The 16,476-nt window shown below is 39.1% G+C and overlaps 1 protein-coding gene across 8 annotated transcripts in view; it reads left to right on the top strand.

Annotated features, from left to right (window-relative positions):
* SUPT3H (SPT3 homolog, SAGA and STAGA complex component) overlaps nt 1-16,476 on the top strand; it is a 276,071-nt gene that overhangs the window by 126,945 nt on the left and 132,650 nt on the right. For all 8 annotated transcript variants that reach the window (XM_018088746.2, XM_018088745.2, XM_018088744.2 and 5 more), the window contains one exon: nt 4,985-5,069. In XM_018088746.2, the coding sequence (XP_017944235.1) occupies nt 4,985-5,069 (85 nt within the window). The remainder of the gene's footprint in view (nt 1-4,984; nt 5,070-16,476) is intronic.

Here is a 16,476-nt window from a genome sequence, read left to right as displayed (position 1 = left end):
TAAATTCCAGTGCTTTTCCAGGTAGCACTGGTGGAAGATGCTGGTTAGTTAACATAACTCAGTGCTTTGATTTGGTCCCTATTTCATTAAGCTCAGGCAATATAGAAAGCAAAATTATTTAATTTTGAAGTTAATGTCTCAGTAAGTTCACTGATGGTATTAGGAAGGAGTGGAGTCTACAAAAACAGCAACCTGTCATCATCGCTCTCTGATACAATGTATCAAAGTAAAATAGAAATTATTTTGAGACCTTCTTGTTTACCCCTCTCTTCCCTATTGAAATAATCCTTTTACTCAGGACAGTTTCTTCCTCCTGGATTTTGTTCTTTCCGCTTCTGCTCTCTGTACAATGTGTCCTCCTGTGCATGTCTGATCAATTTTCTGGTTTGGCACCAGTCATCCCTTTCCTTTCAGTCCCTACTTCTGCCTAATTTGTTTAGCAGCAGCCATGGCAAACACAGTGTAGAGAGAAGAGCTAACTTTAGCTTTTGAGACTTTGAAAAAGGTACCATCCTTAGCTTATTTTCCCTGGGATGTCTGATGAAGTGATAGGCTCATTTCCATACTCATCAGAAAGAAACCTATAGTCTTTCAATTCTTTGTCATCAAATGGACCAGATCTCCACATTTTTATCCTTGTCTTCATAGTCAGTGTCTTATGGTACCAAGGCGAATTACTTCAAAATATTGTACTACTGATTTTCCAAAGTTTGATTTTATTGATTTTTAATGGTTTGAAGTTCTTGTCCTTCTGGTGTTCAAATTACTGGATGTTTCCTGGATGTTCATGTGCTCAGTACTGTAAAACTGATCTTCTTTGTCACCACCTGGCTGTCAGGTTTCCAACAATTCATACATTTAGAAGGACACTTGCTTATAATATGGAAACATCTCTGAGAATTAATATGCTGCATATTCCAAATGCATTCCTGCCAAACTGCTGACAGAAAAGAAATTTACTGTGTGTTCTTACAATGCTGAGGAGATGTGAACCCAGTTGTTAGCCACTCCAAATATATCTAGTAGTTGGTTTATCCTCTGTGATTTCATGGGATCCTTGCCTGCTTTTAGATTTGTAGCAGTGAATTAGCTGGTTCTGTACCTGGTGAACACTTAGACCATGATCAGTGGTAAATGCAGTAGCCTCAAGCTCAGTCACTCAGTGCTGGAGAGCCTCAGTCCTCACATGCAGAGACACACAAGTCTCTCTGGCACTTACAGGCACATGAATCCCTGTGATCCACGTTCCCAGTCTGGTTGCAGAAAGGAGCAAATAAATACCTCTGTGCTGAGACAGAAGAAGTATTTGCTTGTCCAGTGTGAGAATCATTCAGGTTGGAAAAGACCCCTGACATCATCTAGTCAACCACCAACCCAGCACTGCCAGATCAACCACTAAATCATGTCCTTCAGTGCCACATCTACACATCTTTTAAATACCTCCTGAGATGGTGACTCCCTGAGCAGCCTGTTCCAGTGCTTGACAGCGCTTTCTGTGAAGAAAATTTTTCCTAATATAGAATCTAAACCTCCCCTGGCACAATTCGAGGCCATCTCCTCACATCCTGTCACTTTTTACCTGGGAGAAAACACCAACCCTCGCCTGGCTACAGCCTCCTTTCAGGGAGCTGTAGAGAGTGATAAGATCCTCTCCCAGGCCTCATTTTCTCCAGCTTCTTCATCAGACTTGTGCTTCAGACCCTCCCAAAGTTCTGTTTCCTTTCTCTGGACTCACTCCTTGTCATGAGGGGCCCAAAAGTGAACACAGGACTCGAGGTGAGGCATCACCAGTGCCCAGCACAGGGGGATGGTCACTGCCCTGGTCCTGCTGGTCATACTATTGCTGGCACAGTCCAGGTGCCACTGGCCTTCTTGACTGCCTAAGCACACACTGGCTCTTCTTCATCCTTCATGTAGAGACAGAGAAGGAAAAGTGTTTGGGATTTCTAGAAAAGAAAAAAAAAAAAAGCAGCACATATTTCCCACCAGACTCCCTCACTGCTTTTATACTTTCCCTAGGCTGGATTCGTCACATTTATTCAAGGTGGTAAAATCTGCATGATTTGGGGCAGCTTTGTTATGGTATGAACGCAGTAGAAGCCCCAGTAAGGGGAACTGTTTATTCTAGCTCAGTGCACTCCCAGCCGCCCTGGTTATAGTTCCTTTCTGGCCAGGACAGCTTTTGGAGCCTGTGGAGGACGGGAGGTTGCAGCAGCTTTCTGTCTCCACAGTCTGCTCTCCTGGTGGTCTGACCACCTGGAGAGCTCTCCATCGGGGTGTTTGAACCATGCCTGGGCCGTGCCTGGCCCACAACCTTTCTTAGGCGTTTAACCCCCCAAAAAATACAGCAAAAAGTGCTTTATCTATTTCTACAGCTGCCCAAGATTTTGAGGTTCTTACAAATGTCAGTGCCTGCGCCATGAGGAGCTGTCAGACCTTATCTTGTGCCAAGTATGAGCGTGTGTTTACACATAGTACCATGATACTTCATGTAGGCACTTAGTGGCTTGGACATTTACCCTTTTGATGAGCCTGGAAACATCATTACAGGAACTTAAATAGATTAGAAATAGAAGCTAAAAGTAAACAATAAAAGCGCTGCAGCAGTCTTTTCTTTCTCCATGCTACTATTTTAATCCTCCTGTGAAAATCTGGGTAAGTTGATCCCCCCCCTTGTAAAAATGTTTCCTTAAAACAGACAAACCTTTGAAATTGGATCTTCTAAGAAGGCTTTGTTATTGCATGACATGTCTAATGGGTAGATCGTTCTATTACCAGGACAGTCTTCCATAATATTTTACTGCTTTGATGCCCTGCTAATGTTGTATTTTGATACATTTCCTCTTCAGTATTTACCTGTGGAGAAACAGCTCTTTCTTTTTATTTTCAACAGAATTTTTATGTGTTTCATACGAAGACTTATTAATACTTCTAGTGAATGGAAGGTTCTTTAAAAGACTCTCATGAACCATTAAAATCAAAGCACATGTGAAGTGAAATTCATAACTTATATTAAAGCATCAAGTTCAGTTTCACTTCCCAGAAGCAAGGGCACCAAATTTTGGGTGGTGGATTTTTTTTTTTTTTAGTGTTTTCTTTTAGTTCTTAACCTACTTTGTGTTCTGCAACTTTGCAAAAATCTGAGCCCTCTGACTCTTAGTTTAGTGTTTATTCTGCTATAGAGAGGTACCATGCAAAAGTGAAGAAAAAAATGAAAGAGTTAAAGTAATAAACTACTTGTGCAGTTCTAATTATTACCTCTGGTAACACAAAGAGGTAAAAAAGATCTGTGCTTGGGATCTTAAAACATGTTATCCTAGAAGCATGTTTGAATTGAGAAACGTATCAAATGCTATACAAATACAATTAATGATTATAGAAGCTTTACTTTTATTTTAGTATCTAAAAGTCACAGATCCATTGCAAAGAAAAAGGAAGTGGCTGTGGGTGGGTGTGGTGGTTTTTACTTTCTACTTAAACCACCATGCCAGTATCTAGTTTGCTGTGTGTGGGAAAGAAGTTGGCAGAAGTTACGTGGGAAAACAGTGAAGGCAAACTGAGATAGAAATAACTTTGGAAGGTAGAAAGGGTGGAAGTGAGGAAGGAAGTAAATAGGTGCATCTGAAACTTGATTTTCTTTGTAATCAAGTTGTGCAGTTGGCCTTAACTCTTCTTCATGTGTCAGCATCAACTCTGGTGTATCACAGAGTCACAGAATGGTTTGGGTTGGAAGGGACTTTAAAGCTCATCCAGTTCCACCCCCCTGCCAAGGGCAGGGACACCTTCTGCTATCCCAGGTTGCTCCAAACCCTGTCCAACCTGGCCTTGAGCACTTCCAGGGATGGGACAGCCACAGCTTCTCTGGGCAACCTGTACCAGGGCCTCACCACCCTCACAGGGAATAATGCCTTCACAGGGAATAATGCCTTCCTAATACCTGTTATAAATGTGCCCTCTCAGTTTGAAGCCATTCCCCCTTGTCCTAAGGGATGTCCTTTTGTACCAGAATGGATCAAAACTATTAGATGTCTGTCTGCCCATCCCAGGTCTAAGGAGCAGTCCCAGCCTTAGCTGGGTGACCAGCAGTCAAGGCAGGTGTAAAGAACAACTTCTGACATTTCCTAGAGAAGGAATACCAGAAAAAGAAGTAGAAGAAAAGTAGAAAGAGGAAGAAATACCTTACAAAAAACTCATTGACACAATTCTTTATTTTATGACAGCTGTTGGAGTGGCTTTGCCTTTTGTTTGCAGTATTGTAGGAACACTTTCATCTCTTTATGACCTCCTGTCATATCATGTTGCAGTGTAGACTTTAAGAGCCTCTCATATCTTATGTATACAAATGTTTACCTTTAATTTTTTCCTTCTGTATCTTAGCACTAGCCTTTAGATTTGGGATAAAATATCTGTTGGCATTTTACCTTTTCAAATAGTTATTTGGTAATTTTGAAAGCAACGGGGGCTGCAAATACAGAATTATTTCTAGTGGTGCATATGCTACAGCTTTACCAACTCTTTTCTCATGGAATCATAGAATTGTAGAATGATTTGGGTTGGAAAGGACATTAAGGATCATTTAAAGAGTTGTAGCAAGAGAGGTTGCCATTGAAGACCAAGGCAAAAAAGTTGTTGAGTACCTCAGTCTTCTTGTCATTCATTGTTACCAGTTTACCAACATTGTTTATCAAGGGCATGAGGGGTGTACACAAATGTTCCTGCAAACTGGATTTTCCTCAGTTTCCTCAGTCTTTCAGTTTTTCTCACCACATGCTTTAATGTACACTCTTGCAGCTTTTTTGTTCCTTTAATCATATTATTTTGGTTTATAATAATTGCACCACTCTGAGAGATCCATTTCTTAATACAGGTGTATTAAACTTGTTGTTATTATTCATATTTTCTTCTTTTTGTCTTTCTGAAGACAAGTTGCTTTGTTTCTTTTTAATTTATTTCCATAACCTTGCAGTAAACCTCTTTCTTTCAGGTTTTCCCTGGGAGATGCTCGAAGGCCACTCCATGAAACCGCAGTACTGGTGGAAGACATTGTCCACACTCAACTGATAAATTTGGTAAGAACATAACCAGTAAAATATTCTCCACTCTAAAACTCCTTCAATCCACATGACATTTTCGTGATCAAATGGCTAATAACATATTGTTCTGGTTTTAGAAACAAATAAAACACAGCAACTGAGGGTGATGCTCTGGCCTCAAGAATCTGTAGAACCTCCTATTTGTCTTCCTGTGGTTATGTCCTGTGCATGTGGGATAACTGCAACCCCACCTAACCCTGGGAATAAAGCTCATGGATTTGTTTGTTAAAAACTTAAAGTTGCTAAAAAGAAAAAAACTGGCAATTCATCTGAAGACTTCCTTGCTAATTTTTTTTTTATATTCTAGTATTTGTGTTAATGCATCATTTACTTAGAATTTGTACTCTAATATTCCTATTATGTGGTGTTTTGATTTCTGTCAAAAAATAATGCAGAAATATGAAACACATGAATATATTGAAAACCAATGAAAGTGTTGTGTTAATGAGGCTGTTTTGAATCTTGTCTGTCAAAAGCAACTCTAAATTTGAACCTCTCTATAGTCTTTAATTAAAGTTCAACGATGCCTCTTAAGAAATCAATGGTATTTTATGCCATGGCACGAATTTGCCACCTGACATTTTGTATGGAAAGATACACAACCTGTAGGTTGGGAAGCATAACAATTATGTTTTTCTTATTATAGTCTTTAAAAGACGCGTAGATGTGGCACTTGGGGACGTGGTTTAGTGGTGACCTTGGCAGTGCTGAGTTAATGGTTGGACTCAATGATCTCAGAGGACTTTTCCAACCTTAATGATTCTCTGATTCAAATGAAATTACCACCATATGTGGGGAGGGACATTATATGGGACTAACATATATAGATAACACTACTACATATTATGACTAATATTTACATCTGATGAGTCCCTGGATCAGCTAGAGCTTTGAGCTGCAAGTTCCTAGATCTCTTCTCTATAATGAACCCTTTTAGCAGTCAGAAGGGTTTTTAAGTTTCAAGCTAGGTCCTGGTACTACATTAACTAGAACTAAAAATTTCTGTAAAATGGTAAAATTCAGAATGGGGCACAGCACACATTATAAATATGCATGTGTATGTATAATATATATTTTATATGTGATTCATATATATTGTAGATATATTTACAAATATATATTACTATCTATTTATATGTATTTTTGTTATATATATTTTTAATAGAAATACACTATAAATGAATTTCCCACTGTTTGCCTGCAGACAGGTGTTTTCCTTCAGCTTTGCACATAATCCAGCAACCATTCAGTAGTTTCCTGCATCTCAGCAAATGCCTTGGCATCCCTTCCAGCTCTGGGCAGTTTCTTTCTGCTCATACCTCTGCAGCCCAACAGTGTGTCCCTGTCTCTGCAGTCTCCTGGCACCTTTGTGCCGTGGATTCTTTCCTTATTACGCTCCTCTTGGTCCGTCCTGAACGTGCCCCGTGGCTCCTTGGAGGGGACAACGTCTCTCCCCTCTCTGCAGGTTTCCCGCTGGTTAAACACGCTGCTCCGGGCATATATTTGTAATTCTTATTGCAGCTTTAACTCTGACAAAGTAACATTTTCTCTCCGCTAATGACCCGTGTAATTTATGCAGACCGGTGGCCGCGGCTTTGCTCTTCGCTCTTCCCTCTTCCCTCGGCAGTAACGCGGAGTCTGCGCTGCCCAGCCCCGCCGAGCCGAGCTCTGCACCAGACCCTGCCTTGGAGAAAGTGCAACCTGTGGCCATGTGGGCTCTGCACTTTAATCAGAGCCGGGCACTTACTCGGGGCCCGGCGTGACCCGGGGTTAACTCTGCGTGGGGTGCAGGAGCGTGTAGGATTTCCTGACAGAAGGAAGAATGGGAACGGAGCGGCAGATAAACAGCTTTTCTAACCTTTCCCCTCCCAGCCCGAGACAGCACTTTATTTGTGAGGAAGTGAAAGTATCTTTAATAGCTCATTGCTTTGACCTCTGACATTCACATGCCGGAACTCTTAAATCACAGGAGCGTTTTACATGCTCCGGACTTCTGATAGGGGGTTTTGCACATTCGTCATCCTTAGCTGTGTGTCCTTATTGAGCTATTCTATGTAGTCATACGAAATTTTCACTTTAGTTGTAGGTATTTGTGTGGGTATTTACCCAGTAGTAGAAAAATGGTATTTTCATAATTGAAGCTGACTGCAGATGTGAATTTATTGCTCACCACCCAGATTTTGTCATATTACTCATGTTAATGGACTAGGCAGTTCTCACTATGTAATGTAGTAATTTCTTCTCAAAATTCATGTCCATTTTTTCCATAACTAACACATGTATAAGGCTAAACTGTAGAAATGACTTTTATGCCTGCAATAAAGCTGGCACGTTGCACACATCCTTCATAGTAAACATTTGTAAGAAGACCTTGTAGTTGTTGATTAAGTCCAGGTTTGAGCTTCTGAATTAAAGAAATAAGTTGCCAGCATGATTACCTTTGATTGGTTGACTTTTGATATCTCGCAGGTTTATAGTTCCAGCTTCCTATTTTCAGAGTTGATCTGAACTCTATTAAATCAGGGTCTGGCATGGACAGATTTATACAGTCACTGCTTCAAACCACTATACACTTCATGAAGTCCGGCTGCTGGAGCAGATGGGGCACTAACAAGGCAAATTCCTGGAAAGCAGACTCGTAAGAGTCTGCATCACGTTTTATGATCAATTTTTGGGTGTATTTTGAACAATATGTACACTGCTTTACAGTAAGGGGAATTCTATTAAAAGCATATAGCAATGGGTAGAAGGAAATGAGCATCTCCAGAGGAAGATTCATGTCATCCTAAAATTACTTTCTGAGTTGAATGAGCTTGTATCTCTCGAGGAATTTATTTGCTCAGCTGACTAATAAAGGGATCCTTTGACAGCTGGCTGGGGTTTGAATATCTAGAAGATAAGCCTAAAGGTTAAGAGATAAATTCTATCCAATTTGTGTCAGGATGCTAGCATGAGTTTGAATTTTTTATGCTCATATTGTAATTATAATTCTTTTGTTATTTGCATATCAAGCAGTAGAAAACCATAAAAACCCTATGCTAGAAGGAGAAAGTTCTGTACATTTTTTGGTCAAGCATAATGTATTTGAAGAGCACAATGAATTCAGGTTTAGTATGAAATCAAATTCACCATTGACTGATCTAAATATTCATCTATAGGTAAATGTTTAAGGGATTTATAGATGCCTTCATGTTACTCTAAAACTATTTATTTATGTGTGCTAAGACTAGAAGATCCAGTCAAGGCTATATTGTTCTATATGGTTAAGTGCAGGTAGCAGTACACAAGTAGTACAAGGAAAATTGTGCCTGCAAAAAAGGTTCAACAGGGAATGCAAAATCACAAAAGGGACAAGCTTTTAAATAACTGACTTTTGGTGTGGAACAAGGCCTCTTTTAGTTCCTTCTTTTGTGATATTCAATACAATCTGCATGTGCAGTAAGAAGGTTATGAAGCATCTTCTTTTATAATAATTAATATCCATTCAGACCCTTCAAAGGGAAACTCAGAGATCCTACTTTAGGACAAATCAATATTATTCAGCACTTTCTCAAAAAAGAAGAGTGTGTAACTAAGAGGAATGGAATAGGAATTTTTGTTCATTATTAAACTGTCACTGAGAGGTTTGTCATCAAAATAGTGTAAGTCTTGAACATATCCAGATGTAAAATTTTTTGGAAATTGTTTAATATTTAAGAAAGAGGAAAAGTCCCTCCTCGCCTTCACCAGCTCTCTCCAGAATTTTTATCATGCTGGGGTGGACCATAAGAAAACGTAGTCTTATTAGACTAATATTAAAACCTATTCTTGTCTTCTCTTGATTGGGCCATAGCTCCCTGTTCATGCTTCAGATGTCATGATCACAGGTGAATAGACAATAAGATCACGATGTGCTACTTAAATCAAAGAGACTGCTAATGAATTACCTTCCTGGTGCTGGGAATGTGTCAGCTGGGTGTTTGTTCCCAGAATGCAGTACCAGCAGTTTATTCTCGGGGCATGCTGTGTGGCAGGAGAAGTGCAGGCACCTGCTTTCACAGAAGTTGGTTATAGACTTGAACTTCAGTCCTTTACATTTTTTTTTCGGAGATATCAAGTGGCTTCTTGGAAGAGATTAGATTTGTTTTTACAAAGTGAAAGATATTTCAGCAGTAGAACAGGGTTCAGCAAGGGAATATGAAAATTACACATATGCACACCAAAAATACAGGTAAGTAACTTTGTCCATGAAGGAGTGGCTGCTTAGAGGGGAGGCCACAGCACATTGCAGCAGCCTTGGACTGCATCCTTTAAATGTTTTATCTGCTGTAATTCTTTGTAATGTGTGATAAGTCATCGTGGAGGCTGTCATGAATGATAGAATTCATGTTAATAGAATTGTGGTTTGCTCCCTGTCAGCTGATGTGTGTCTGCTGGAAAATGGACTCTGATCTCTTCGACTGATGTCAAATGATTTAAGCCAAACCCACTCGGTTGGCTTTTCTTAGAATGCAGTAACATCAACTCAAAGGAACTTCAGTTGCCCAAAATCATGTTGAACGTGGTGTCTGTTGGGATTTTTTTTCATCATTTACTTTTATCTTCCTATGGAAGAATTTAATTTCATACAACTTGTGCTGCTACTTAATACTATAAATATATCACTCTTGCTTCCTTTGTAGGTTTGGGTCCCATGTTACATATATGCATATATGAACACTTTTTGTGTATACATGGATAATTTTAATTTTTTTCTTGTTTATTGCTTCTGGAAATTATTTGCCTCTTACACAGATAACATATTTAATTCAAAATCAGCCCTTTTGTCTCAACCAAAGCGCAAAGCACAGGTCTGCAGGTGGATAATCTGTACTGGAATGCACAGATTATATTAATTTGCAGCAGTAATTCATAGGTAGAAAACTTAGAGTGAGATGCAAAGATTCAGCAGTATACCAAATCCTGAGTAAGTCCATAGTAAATCCATCCTGTGGAGTAAATTGCTTTTTATTGTAGGAAGTTTAGTAAAGATTGGGTAGTCGTTTGCCACTATTTGCCTAGGAAAAGGAAAGGTGAAAACACAGAGACAAGCATAAGGATAGGTTTAATCATGCAAAATGTTAAGTTACTTATCATGATCAGCATGAATTCTATGTTTTCAAAGGGCTGTACATTTTCTGGATCAACATGATGTACTTTCTTCACTTCCCAGCCTTATTCCTGCAGCTGTTAACCATTTTATTGCAGTTTAAAATGAAAGAAGGAGGAGGAAAAGCTCACCTTCACATGCCCATCAGAAGAGAAAGACTATGACAATAGGAGAGGGAAGTAGAAAAAATGAGTATTTAAACTGAAACAAGGTCCATTGAAGCCTGTTCCTACAGGCATTTTTTTTTTAAATCAAGTCCCACTCGTTATTGGTTCAGAAACTGGATTAGTCATTTTAGTGTTTGTAACCTCACACAGTTCCAGGTTTGTTTACTGCATTTTTGAACTGTTAGACTTGTAACCTTTATATACATAATTGTAGCATTTCTGACATTCCTTTTAAAAAGGAAAAAACTGTAACAAGCTCATTCATGAACAGGAATTGCCCACTGATAAAAACCAACAGCGTGAAGCAGTCTTCCCTCTTGATCCCAAAGGTATGTGCAACTGTCACTTATGCCACCCCAGCAACGGGAAAAGTCCTTGTTTTATGAGTCTGTTTTAAAACAGTAATAAAGTTTCCTGTGCAGGACATTAATTAGAGGGGTTATCAAAATAAGACAAACTAATATAATTTGTGATTGTACAAAATAAAGGAAGTCGAGGGTACCACAGGGACCTAATGAATCACAGGATGGAAACAATCTTCTGGCTAACTAAACATCCAGACTTTGTAGTAAGTCACAGGGTGTATGTACAGCTCGGCAAACCGGAACACGCTGTGTGTTTACAGGGATGGGATAAAGGGAGTTCACAAAAACCATCTGGGAAAAATCCCTCCACTACTCAGTCTGTTCCTACTGTAGAGTCAATTAAACAACATATATACATTTGCAGCAAACACGTGGCACACCTGCCCTGGAAGAAATCAAACTGGAAAATAAGTTCTGGAATATAAAAGATTCCCTGGGTACCAGCACTGTGCATTTGTTTGCATTTCCCATGTGGGATAGAAAAGAAGAGATGGGACTTTATCTCTAGCAAGTGGTTGTTAATTGTTCCCTGTGCGTTTGCAGTGTTTAAATGTGGTCAATATTTGGATTTATTTGATAGATTTATACAGTAATTTATATGAAAATCTGTGTCCTGAGTTTTCTGGTTTTGATATGAGCTGTCACTTGTTCACCATATTCAAACCTATTCTAAAGCACAGAATCTACTTCAGGAGATGATTCAGGAGTCCCAGTTAGGGATTCTGGGCTCTCTCTGTTCTTTCTCTTAAGATGAAGGATTTGATGACTTACTTGGTGAGATGTTTCGGTTTTTTCCATGGTGGATCTCCCTGCTATGAGACAGAGATGCTGCTTTTTGCCTGGTCTGCTCAGCATCCAGGAGTGATGAACTTCACTGACCTTAAAAGTGGAAAGACTAGTATACTGTTATTAAGAACCCTAAATTATCAATGGGAATTAATATGTTCACATAAGTCAAGCAACACGTTCTATAGTAAAGAAAAAGATCCAAAGCACTGACTTAACTGAATGGAAAATGCAAAGTGGTCCATGGTTAAAGGTTGGGTTGTAGTGCATATAAAATATAAAGAATGAAGGTAATGCAGGCAGCTGTAATACCAGTATTTCCCGATTTTTTTATATCAGTCTGGGCCTTTATTAAAAATTTCATAGATTTATGTGTTGTACATGTATGTGGATACATATGTCTATATGTACAAGGCTGTTTTTTCCACCCTTCACACATCAGATTCCTGGTTGGGCTGTTGAGCAAAAGGAATGAATTATGTCTGAAATTTCGCTCGTGGGGGCTTTGGAATTTGTGGAATTCTTAAATATATTTATGTACTCAATTCCCTTGGCTTCTGGGGCTTTTATGACACAACTGATAAGCTGATCCCAGCCTGAGATGCCAAAATACAGATACATCCTCCATTTAATTTTTATATATAATGTTAGAAGTATAGCATAGGTTAATAGCTATTGGCATCTGGGATGAGCTGAGCTGAGCTGATCTGTACACACTGAGAGACATTCAGTGTGTACAGATGCAGGGTCCTGGATGTTTGGCTACTTCTATTGATGTCATTTACTAACAAATCAAGATGTTAAGTTTGAGAGTAATCATTAGATTTTTATTGCTCAATATGATGCTCTCTGGTAAATTAATATTTTGATTATGATTTTGAAAATCATAATTGCCTTCCAAGTTACAGAAGTCAAATGGAAAACCGATATTCAGGGTTTCATTCTTTCTTTAACTCGTTTGTGTGATGTAAACTGAATATTACAAGTAAATGAACATGTATGTAAAGTCCATACCTGCACACAAAGACTCCTCTTGCCTTGTATTCTGATTCTGGCAGCAATTAGCAAATGAAATTAAAAGAATATAAAATTTACCAATGGTGTGCAACACACAGATATTTGATAAGGAAGATGAACTTCAAGTTAACTTACAAAAGCATCTATGTGTCTTTGAAATCAGCTCTAGAATTCAATAAACAGTGTGGAGGGGTGTTAATTATTATTTTTATCATCTTACTTGCTCTGTTTCAAGACAGTGTCCATATATGTAAACTGGCAGTGCCTGGTGGCAGGTAACATTCCTTCTGCTTCTTCTCTGGGATCCTGAGTGGATTCACCTGAACAAACATAAAGGCAAACATGTTTTTCTAAAGCTGAAGTAATGATGCCAGATCATCTTTTGTGTCACGAGAGATAAATGGGCACTTCTAGCATGTGATTCTTCACAAGTAGTCTCAAAGTAGTTATTTAACATTCTGGACATGCATTTTAAATCTGGACTTCTTAGTAAAGTGAGAGACATCTCACCTCTATGGCTTCTGGCACTAGCTGTATTTTTTTAATGTATATGTTTAGTCTTTCATTGATTCTGACAAAAAAAAAAAGGCAGCCTGTAAACTTTAAGTTGTGAAAGACACAAACTGATTTATGGGTATCTGTGATGAAAATAGTGTAAAATTCTGCATGGTCTTTAAGTGTAACTCATAAACCTTAAAGGTCATCTTAGAGTGGTTAACAGAGCAAATTCATTGTAGTTTTTAAATCACCTTATCTGATTTCAAGCAAACCTGATAGTTTCAGAATAACTTTTTTTAGAGAGATTGGCTTGTTAACAGTGTTATGCAGCTACAAGGAAATGTGGTCACAGCTGCTTCTGGTTTCTTAGCTAATCCACCTGATTGGAAACAACAGGTTTTTGATATTTTTCCATTTCTTACACTGACACCTAGTGTTCAGAGGTCCTGAGTTTCTAATACTGCACTTGGTTATTAATAAACAGCTGTCCATACCAAAGTTCTCCACCTTTGTCGACATCTTCCATTTCTGTTCTTCTGCAAAAGAAAACAGTTGCTGAAGGCAAAGGTGGTACCATCAGTCAAAACTATTTTATTTTGGAAATGGAAATAGTGCACAGCTACTGGAAAACTTGGCAGAAGCTATTTTACTTCTTGAAGCGCTGCAAGATCTGTTTTCTTAAAATTTAAGTGCTTTAGTTTTGGCAAATACAACCCTTTTGTGTCTGTAAGTGTCACTGGCCAACAAAAACAGCGATAACAGCAGAAACCCTTAGATCAGTATTTATTTAATTGTGGGAGATGTTGATGCATTTTATTTCTGGGTTCTTTTATCTTCCAGCCACGAGTTCTACCTGATAGGACTGTTGATGGCTGCACAGTCCTTGAGTGCACAGAAAATAACTTACACACAACAGCTTGCACAAACAGTCTTTTGTCTCAGACTTGCAAATAAATGGAGCAAAGTATGGACCGTAACTTGTTCCTGACAAAGACAGTAACTGGCAGTAAGATTTACTCTCTGCTTTACCTGTGATTTTGAAGTATGTTAACAGAAGAAATTTCATCTTCTAAAATAATATATTGCGAATTTTGTGTGACTGTATCTAAAATTATTAGTGATTTTCTTCTGTTTTAGTGGTGAGCTTCAGAAAAAAATGAAAAATATTCAGGCATAGAAAATTCATTTTAAGTTTATTCTTTATTTGATGATTCTTCCCTTTTTCTTTCAATGGCTTTTCTTGTAGATGCACCAAAAAGCCACCTTTCCAGTGCTTCGCCACCCTCAAAGTAAAGAATTTCTTCCCAATACTTAATCTAAACTCACCCTCTGTCAGTTAAAAAACATTCTCCTTTGTCTTGTCACTGCCAAGAGTGTCCATTTGCATTTCTTGGGTAAAGGCATTGTACTTCCGTGTGTGGTACATCAGATACTGTTCTACCTTATTGCTTGTCAGTGGCTGATATTCCTGTGAAACAGAGCCTGCTTGGTGGAGAAATAAGACAGTAGATACAATTTATTTGACTTCTTTCAGGCATTTATATTAGCTATTAGGAAGAAATCCCATGCTGTGAGGGTGGTGAGCCCCTGGCACAGGTTGCCCAGAGAAGCTGTGGCTGTCCCAGGCCGGGTTGGACAGGGCTTGAAGCAACCTGGGATAGTGGAAGGTGTCCCTGCCCGTGGCAGGGGATTGGAATGAGATGATCTTTAGGATCCCTTTCAAGTCAAACCATTCTGTGATTCTGGGATTTGTTTTCAGGGTGAGGAACATTCGGACTCAGAATGGTGATTTTTGTCTGTAAATGATGCCGTGAGTGACCAGCTCAGGTGGAGACGTCTGTGTTTAGTCAGATAACTCCCCTGTGACAGAAGTCTTGAAGCAATGCAAAAAAGAAAGAAGGAAAACAGGAATTTCTCTGATGGCAAAAGGAGATGCTAACAGTATCAAAAGCAGCAGAAGAGTCAGAGAAAATAAAGACATACTAGAGGCCCAGGTTTCTGGCCAGGAAGAGGCACATAGTATCCCATATATGAACAGTTTAAAGGGATGGGATTTATGAAAAGTCAACTTGGAGCTTATCCAAGACAGAGTTAGAAGAGGGGAAGTCTGTGCATTAGCTGAAAACTGCATGGTCTGTGTTTTTTAATAGATGAAGAGGGAGGAACAAATGGGAAAAGATTTGGAGAGACAGGATGGATTGAAATTCGGTTTCTTTAAAAGAGAGGATAGACGGAGGACATCTGTACACCGGGAGGGAAAGTACCAGAGAGCAAAGAAAAATTGAAAACTAAGTAGGCAGGATATGATACAGCTACTGAGGTGGGTCAGAGTTGGGAAAAAGGCCAGCAATTTATGACAAGAGAAGGTGTTCAGGAACAAAATCTAAGTGCAGCCTTATGGGGAATGCTCTTATTTTCTCTCTTGGAGCAGAAAAATTACAGAGCTTAAAGCGGAACCCAGGCTGTGAGTAAGGAATGGGAAGCCTGAGATTCAGCAGAGTTGTTTAAATAAATGAAATAAAGGAAGACAAAACCAGCCTTGTAGTGGGAACAGTTTGGAAGAGGTTCCCATGACACTTCCTCAAAATGTTCAATAGCAAGAGAATGGGAATAATTGAAATAAGAGGCAGAGGAGTTTGAAAGAGAAACTGTGGCCGGTGCATTGGAGCCTGCAGAAGGTCTGGTCTGGAGAATGAGTTTGGGAAGTAGCTTTACAGGACATTAAGTGCTGATGACAGGGAAGTCATCAAGTAGTAGTGAATGGAGTGAGAGTGAGCAGATGTGTTACTCCCAAATTGAATCTCTGATGAGGCCAGAGAAAGTAGGTGGGTAACGATGAAGCAGGTGGAACATGGCCATTGGTGTCACCTCGGAGGAGAGCACAGGATGAGGATGAAAGGGAGAGACAGATTCTACATTTCAGTGAAGAATTCATGGTAAAATAGAAAGTTTTGTGACAAGTGCTTCTTCTGTGGACAGCACCATATGCGTGAAAGTGTGAGTGCGAGTGTCTGCACTGTCACATACATGCAATTGTGGATTCATATATATGGCTTAAAAATAAGTGCTTATATAGTGCTACACAGCCTAATGCCAACATATCAACTTCAATATACTCAGCAGACATTGCTCCTAACAACCATTCTCACAATACTCAATAACTACATTTTTTATCGTCTCTAATTCTTGAGTATGTTTTTACGTTATTTACCATTTTTGCCTTATGTTATGTCATCATCATTCCAAATTAGGGAAAAAATTGGATCACTTTACCAATGAGAAATTGAAGTACAAAGAAGACGAAGTGAATTTTCCCAAAGTCATGAAATAAATTAACGGTAGAGCTGAAAAAAAGTGGACGGACTGTAGCTGAGAGGGAAGCTGTGCAAAGCTATTTTACACTGAAGGTCTGTGTCTCAGCC

The sequence above is a fragment of the Manacus vitellinus genome, unplaced genomic scaffold (genome assembly GCF_001715985.3).
Source record: "Manacus vitellinus isolate BGI_N305 unplaced genomic scaffold, ASM171598v3 scaffold_11_pilon, whole genome shotgun sequence".
NCBI classification, from domain to species: domain Eukaryota; kingdom Metazoa; phylum Chordata; class Aves; order Passeriformes; family Pipridae; genus Manacus; species Manacus vitellinus.
The sequence above is the reverse complement of the archived record's forward strand: the minus strand, read 5'-3'. Positions and strand labels throughout refer to the sequence as shown.